At 42.8% G+C, this 7,799-nt stretch overlaps 1 protein-coding gene across 1 annotated transcript; it reads right to left on the minus strand.

Moving 5' to 3' along the window:
• Positions 1-379: 379 nt before the first annotated feature.
• On the minus strand, positions 380-6,496 carry ARL5C (ARF like GTPase 5C). Its single transcript, XM_083147171.1, has 6 exons — positions 6,290-6,496; positions 5,296-5,356; positions 4,634-4,781; positions 3,114-3,197; positions 2,842-2,993; positions 380-1,427 (listed from the first exon to the last, which is right to left on the minus strand). The coding sequence occupies exons 1-6, from the start codon at positions 6,450-6,452 to the stop codon at positions 1,379-1,381; spliced, it is 657 nt and encodes a 218-aa protein (XP_083003297.1). The 5' UTR covers positions 6,453-6,496; the 3' UTR covers positions 380-1,378.
• Between the last annotated feature and the right edge of the window lie 1,303 nt (positions 6,497-7,799).

The following is a 7,799-nucleotide window of genomic DNA, read 5'->3' on the forward strand; positions in this document are numbered from 1 at the left end:
GTTCTTTTCAATCTATGCTCATTACAGTGATTGTTAGCATATAGATTGTACTTTGCTATGTAATGAAAGCCTGGTTTTGTTATTATTTTAAGCAGAAAACATGCATTTAGGATGTTGTTAGCTAGTGCATGTTTTTCTTCCTTAACAAAACGTTGTTACTCATGTGATGCATAGGAATACAGTTTCATATTGCCTAGAAAGCACCAACCCTGTTTTGTGACCCTGAGTTACCTAATTATGAAATGCACTATCACACTAGGACAAAAGGGCATTGCCCTCGACCTATGCACAGTTTAAGTCCATCTGGTTCACTCACATTTAAAAAAAAAAAAAAAAAAACCACCCACCTCCCCCGCCCCCCTCATAACAACAAGAGGCAGATGGTGTAGGAATAGTTTAATGTTCCCAGACTAAGGCCTGAGGCACAGACAATGCCAGCACACTGCACAAGCAGGCAGAGAAAGGGTTAGTATTATGTACACAGTCACCCCTCACATAGGGGTTTATAGCACCAGTGAAACATGATCATACAAGTGAGCTTACTCTAGCAACACACTCCATGAGCTGTTATCTACATATTTGGTTAATACAAGAGATATAGAAAAATAAAAAAAAGCTTTTTCAAGCAGACATTTTATAAAAAAATAAATAACCTTTAAAATGGGGGGGGGGGGAATTTACATATACACAATTTTTCAAAAGTGCAATTTTATCTTGTTTCCCTCTCTAAGGGGCCTTCTTTGCTTAAGGGCAAAATACAGACCATAGGTCGAGGAGGTAAAGATAAAAATTTGTCACATGAAAGGGTTCAAAATGTATGTCTAGCAATGTTCCTTCCGTCTTGAGTTGCAAAAGAAAAAAAACAAAACACAGCTGTGGGTGCTCTCAGATGACCCACATGGAAATGTATTTTCCTCTTTGTAGCAGACTGTGCTGCAGCCAAAACAATGGAAGAAAAAGCTGAGGTAGTAATACTGGAATCACAAAACTGTACATGTGACAAGATGACAGTGTTCGTCACTGAAAGCAGCTATGAGCTGCAAAATGAGTTTCCAAAGTTAGAGACGATGTAAAAAAGATGCATGGCTTCAACACGGAGTTCACAGATTACGTGCAGGGACCATAAGAGTTTGATTCCACTGTCTGGTCATGTAGAACATCAGAATCGTAGCGTGAAATGAAATCCACTTGGAAGTCTTGCAAATGACAGGCAAATCCATGCAACCTCAGTATGCTTGCCTAGAGCCACCCACAGCTCATGTAATGTATTCTACAACTTCATCAGTTCTCGCAGAATAATAAAAACCATACAAAAAGAAGGGATGTGTATAAAAGTATGCATGTGTCCAGCACACACACAATGTAAGGTCCAGCACAGTCAATTAGCAGTGACTCGAGACTTCAACCAGTCCAGACCAGCAGGTAGCCTGTAGACAGGATAAAAAGAATACTTCATTTAAAATATGATACATTTTAGTAGGACATGAATGTAAATCAGGGAAAAAAAATATAATAATAATAATAATGAGAATATATATATATATATATATATATCTCTCTCAATCTCAAAGGGACTTTTTTTTTTTAGTTGTTTAGAGACTACAACATTTTGTATAAACTACACAAATCTCCTGCCGCTATTATCGCACCACGCCACCCTCTCGGTCATTGAATCCCACCTGCCAATCAGTGTTGAGCTGGTCAAGAATGGGATGGTGTCCCATTGGCCTGCATCATCCTGATGTGTACCAGGCCTTCGCGAAAGAATCAGATTAACTGCTAAACTAAAAAAACTAAGGTTTTATTAAGGTTGGATCTCAAGCATTTATTTTTATTTACTTCTTTAGAAACATTTTGTGGAGTACTGATTATCTGGGTTCTATTAAATGGCAATAGAAACCACGGATTGAATTATGACAATCTTTGCAAGTTTAATAAAAACGTCAATAAGTGCATAGGTTGAGGAGATTTCACGCGCATCAACATTTTTATGCATTTATGTTTAAATACTAAACTCCAAATAGCAAATGACACTAGTGCAGAAGGGGATATGGTCACTAGGCCGACCAGAAAAAGTTCAACATGGGTTAGGTCGGCATGGGGGTTTTCACCTTTTTATTTCTTTTTTATAGCCGACAGGCGGTATTTCATGCCCTACCATCCCACTGGGCATGGTGGTAGAATAAAATAGTCACAGGTTCTCAAACTCGATCCTCAGGACCCAACACAGTGCATGTTTTGCAGGTCTCCTCACAGAATCACAAGTGAAATAATTAGCTTCACCGGTGGATCTTTTAAAATGTGTCAATGAGTAATGAATGCACCTGTCGGGTGACCTGGAAAACGTGAGCTGTGTGGGGTTCTGAGGAACGAGTTTGAGAGCCCCTGAAATAGTGTGCCGGAAGCATGGCAAGCACGGCAAGCCATGCAAGGGAACCCGGTGCATTTTGTTTTAGTGTCCATGTCGAATGTGTCAACATTCAGGTAAAAAAAAAAAAATGTTGACCGAATGACCATGTCGACCTTCAGTGGTCGAGCTAATGCTTGTCTATTCTACAATCCATACCCTACAGAAGGATGTTACCTTTTTTATATTGGAATAAGTCTGCATGAATGCCAGACAGGTACTGGCCACATCTTAACCTGATACACAGAGTTTACTACTTCTAATGGGTGGATCTTACTAGTATAGCCGGTGCAGGAAAATCCACACAGAATGCACTTGATTAGCAGTAGAGGAGAGCATCCTATATCTCGCCTCAAGCAATGTAAAGAGCCAAGATATAGAAACACACTGATGATGATGATGGTGGTGGTAGCTATTGTAGCAAGACAACTTACCCTTCGCCGGTGAGAGCACAGCAACCCTGAATGTGCCAGGCTCGGTCTTTTATGGCACTAAGTGCCAGCATAGCAGAAATCTCTGAAGCAGTCATGGAGTCCTTGACATCTTGTTTATTGGCAAAGATTAAAACTGCTGCATTTTGCAGATCCTGTATGGAGAAGGACAGGAGTTCAGTATTGAAAGATATCTAGATTAGTTAAATACAACCCAACAACTTAAACCAGTTGACATCAAGATCTTACACATGCAAAAATGGGAGATAATTTACCTCATGCGCCAACATCTTATACAGCTCATCCCGAGTCTCCGGCAGCCGTTCTCGATCAGTGCTATCAATCACCAGAATTACAAACTGAAAAATATGTGGGAAGAAGGAATATATGAGATCATGTGTATATTGTTCAGAGCCCCCACCTTACTGCATGCAGCTGAATCCCTTCCTACAGGGCAATGTGCAGATGGAACCGGATGTACTTAGCGGTGTTGTATCTAATTGCAGTGGGTTCATGTGTTTGCTGATATATGGCATGGCATTTTCCCCAGTTGCGCTTGTGTAGTGAACAGCTTAGCCTCACTTTATTCAGTCCTGGAAAGTTGTTTTATGCGGTTGGGTGCATGATGGATTCATCCAGATCAGCGCAAAGAGCTGCTATCCAATTTCTTCACGCAGAAGGCGAGCATGCTTCAGAAATTTATCGCAGGATAAAGGTGTCGTACAGAGAGCAGCGTCTCAGGTGATGCACCATATTGCGGTGGTGTCAGCTTTATGAGGCAGGACATGAAAGCATCAAGGACTTGCCATGGTCAGGGTAGGTGCACGTTGTCAACAACCCTGCCATGATTTAGGCAGTGAGGGATCTCATTCCTCAGAATCAGCATCACCGGAAGGCATGCTCGCCTTCGGCGTGAAGAAATTGGTTAAGCCTTTGCGCTGATCTGAAGGAATCTATCATGCATCTGACCTCGCAAAAAAACTTTCTAGGAACTGCACATGCGCAACTGGGGAAAAACATCACGCCATCTATCTTATATTAAATGGTTTTACTTTTCCTTTAGCTCAAAGTACAGTAGCTACATATGACAAGTTAACAGTAACGTTGTCTACAAGGCCACTGTCAGCAGTATTATGTTGGCAAGGTTAAAAAGCTACATGGTAACAGTGTCAGGTGCATTTAAACAAGCTGCTTTAACAATATGTTTGAAATTACACTTCCAACACTGTTAACATGCTTCAAGTGGCATTTTAATTTTGCTGCCATCATGCTGCAGTGCCATTGACTCTAGATTGTAATCTCCTTGGAGCAGGGTCCTCTTCCCTCCTATTCTCAAATGCCGATTCTCTTGCACTTCAATTACAGCACTCTCAGCTACTATCTATTCCCGTATCTCTTCTCACTTTCATTATTCTTCTCTACCAACTGGTAGCATGCAGACTACTTTCATTTCCCTACATCTCAGCTGTATTGAATTGTGCTGCCGGTTGTTAAATAAGCTGTTCTAGTTTGACAGCTACTGTTAATTTTAGTTCTGCGGACCCTATATTGTACTGTATGCTATATGTACGGCACTGCGAACCACTTCTGGAATCTTATGAATAAAATATAATAATGGTACTACTACTACCACTATTATATCTGGTATAGTATAGGAAGTGGATACTAACTAGTATAGGAAGTGTATTCATAAAACCAGTCATGGTCTAGTAAGAGGAGTAAACAAACAAACACCACAGCACTAGTCAGACATGTTCTAGTAAAAAAAGCTAGTTGCAGTGTGGTGAAAGCCTACCTCTGTGTTTGAGTAGTAACTGTTCCAGGTTGCTCTCAGTGTTTCCTGTCCTCCGATATCCCACATCAGAAAGTGAGTGTTCCGCAGGACAATTTCCTCAACATTGCTGCCAATAGTTGGTGCAGTGTGAACCACCTCATTCATAAGACTGTGGAGGACATAAACGTAAGTTATAAAATCGTAATGGAAGGGACATATAAAGAGAGAGAACCATCACCTCATCCCATATAAACTATTTTACAGTAAATAATAGATGCGTGTGTGTGTGTGTGTGTGTGTGTATGTAATGTCCACAATTTAAATCTGGAGAGTTTAATTGTATCCAGGACAATGGCTTCTATTAGTTCTTGGAAAAGCTACATATTCAGATGAGGCACAGATGTGACACTTCTCCATCCATCAATTCCATCATGTACAGATGCACATAAACTACTCTGTAGTTATTTAAGTTTTATGAGTGAGAAACAAAGCCCAGCAACTTTAAAATTCTCCAACCCCCCTTATCCCCTCCACACACACACCCTTTCAGAGTAGGAGTAAGGGTCATCTTAAACCACTTTTTAAACACAAGCTGTCTGTAGCTATATGTTAATTAAGCAAGTGCCTGTCACTTCCTCTATTGCCCCCAAACCATTTGCTAGGGGTAGGGTGTGAATACTCACAACTGATACAGGATGGTGGTCTTCCCAGCATTGTCCAGTCCAACAATGATTACCTTGTGCTCTGTGGAATAAAGCAATGGCAGGGCATTATTCTCATTTCCCTGCAGAACAGTAATAAGCAAAAGAATGGTACAAGTCAGAACAGGAAACCAGGGTCCTCAGAGCTAGTCTGCACCAGCTGCCAACTTGTTGCTGTTTTCTAAGTGAAATAAAGTGCAGACATGACATCACCTATAAGTACAGAATAGATGTATTAAGCTTCAAAAAGTGATAAAGTGGAAAATGATAAAGTACCAGCCCAATCAGCTATTAACTTTCATCTTTCAAACAGTCTGTTGCATGGCAGTTAGGGGCCGACTGGCTGGTAGTATATCACTCTCTACTGTATCCCTTTTTAAAGCTTGGTACATAGTTACACTACACCTGGAAGAGCAGCGCACAGGCACACGGGTACACACAGCATAGTTCTATGTACTCATCAGACGTGTACGGGCAACTCGCAGTGCAGCTCCCTCCTCCCCCTACACACACAGCAGCAGGAGCAGTCACACAGATGTGGGGAGAGAGGAATGTGCGCTATGTCTGAGAGGGGAACTTGCTGGGAGCAAAAGAAAAGTCCCCCGTCCCCCCTCCCCAGCCATGGGAGGAAAACACCGGGGTGTCTGAGGCTTATTCACACCCAGCTGCGCACAGAGAGTAGCCCGCGGGCACACACACCGGGAGGGGGAAAGGTGCGAACGCGGCCTCACAAAGGAGAAGGGAAGGGGCAACAGGGACACGTCTCGGGCCAGGGGCTTATTCCTTCTAACTATAGCTGATTAACTTAATGGAAGGGACATATAAAGAGAGATATAGCAACAAGTAGACGTTTCCTGTGTACTGTACAACAGCCATATGAATAATTCATTTGGGGGTTGACAACTACCACTGGATACTATGCAGAGCGCCATCAATGCTAGGCTCCCCTCCCGGCTGGCAGGAATTCCCCGCTTACCCTTGTTGCCGAAAATGGTCATGAGTTTGGTGAAGAGCTGTCCCATTGTTATGTATAGGCGTCGGGATAACACGGCCACACAGACGCGGCAGCCTCTCCCAGCTACCAAGCGACAGACGAAGAAGAAGAAAACAATATCGCAGCGGCTCTCTCTGGGTAGCATTTAAATCGCAATTACGTCACGAACGTCCCGCCCCGCCGGGCGTCCTAGTGGAGTCCCCGGTGACGCCAGTGACTGGGTAGAGAAAGAGGGCGTGGCCGGGGATCTAGTGAAAGCGGCAGCGTTGGTGGTGACGTCACGCACACAAAGGAGAGGTGGCGAGTGACTTCCTCTGTAGTCATATATGTACTGTCATTATCGGTTTCTATTGTGCATGGCCCCAGGCCAATCCGGCTTTGTATTAACAATTCCTGTGCCAAGTGCTGCTAGGATGTCTCACATCACAGTGGCGCTATTCATCATGCCTTCCAACATGACCCATTCAGACAGAATGCTCTGCTCCTGGACATCCATCTTTATATATAACACTTTATGATTAATTAACTGGTTCAACACAGGTGTCATCAGCAACCATACATTAAGGCTTAAGTCCAGGACAGAGCATGTTGTCCTCTTGGTATGGGGCATGTTGGGTGGTTTGCATCATGTCGGCTTCATAATGTTGACTTCGCAATGTGAACAGTTATGATGTCAGAATTGTTAATATAACAACATTGAACATGTCAGCCTATGCATAATATCAACATGTGAAATGTCAATATGTAAAACACAAACGTTCTGCCTGGACTGGTATAGCAGAGGGTAAACAGAGTACACAAACGATGGCTCGAAAGATTGACTGGTGTTTGGTAAGCATACACACTTACCAATGAGTTGTCAGGCCAGAAGGAAACTGTTAATAAATATACAATATATCGCATCTGCCCATAGATTGTAAGCTTGCAGCAGGGCCCTCCTACCTCCAAGTCTCTCTGTTGTTACCCAGTTTGTTCTATCACTGTCTACAATTGTAAAGTACAACAGAATCTGCTGCACTATATAAGAAACTGTAATATATCTGCTGTGCAGCATGGACATCAATACGGCCCCCACAGGAAAAAAAAACTAACTTATTGGCCCCCCATATAAAAAACAATCACACTGGTCACCACAGGTAACAAAAATAAAATACATTGGCCCTTTACATGAGAAGAAGAGACCAGTAAATAACGGTTGAACTGGTGGTGGCTGTAAACTGGGTTGAGCATCTCTAGATCTGGGGGCACACTTGAGAACAGCTCAAGGCACACTAGTGTTCCACGGCACAGTGGTTGAAAAACACTGGTCTAGTGTATATCCTGCAATAGGCTATGGGTCAGCTCAGGGAGGACAGAAACCTCCCGGTGAGCAGAACTCCCGGAAGTTCCGCTGGTCCCGGAAGATATCGATGGGGACTGATAACCAGGCAAGTTACCGACTTTGTCAAAATTCCAATCATGTCGACATATTATCTAGACCAGGGGTCCTCAA

This window comes from Crinia signifera, chromosome 6 (assembly GCF_055691185.1).
Source record: "Crinia signifera chromosome 6, ASM5569118v1, whole genome shotgun sequence".
Taxonomy (NCBI): Eukaryota; Metazoa; Chordata; class Amphibia; order Anura; family Myobatrachidae; genus Crinia; species Crinia signifera.

Coding starts and splice junctions, on each gene's coding strand:
- ARL5C (XM_083147171.1), bottom strand. CDS start 6,452: ATGCTACCCAGAGAGAGCCGCTGCGATATTGTTTTCTTCTTCTTCGTC. Junction 5,357..6,289: donor GACCATTTTCGGCAACAAGG/GTAAGCGGGGAA, acceptor TTTATTCCACAG/AGCACAAGGTAATCATTGTT. Junction 3,198..4,633: donor GTTACTACTCAAACACAGAG/GTAGGCTTTCAC, acceptor CATATTTTTCAG/TTTGTAATTCTGGTGATTGA.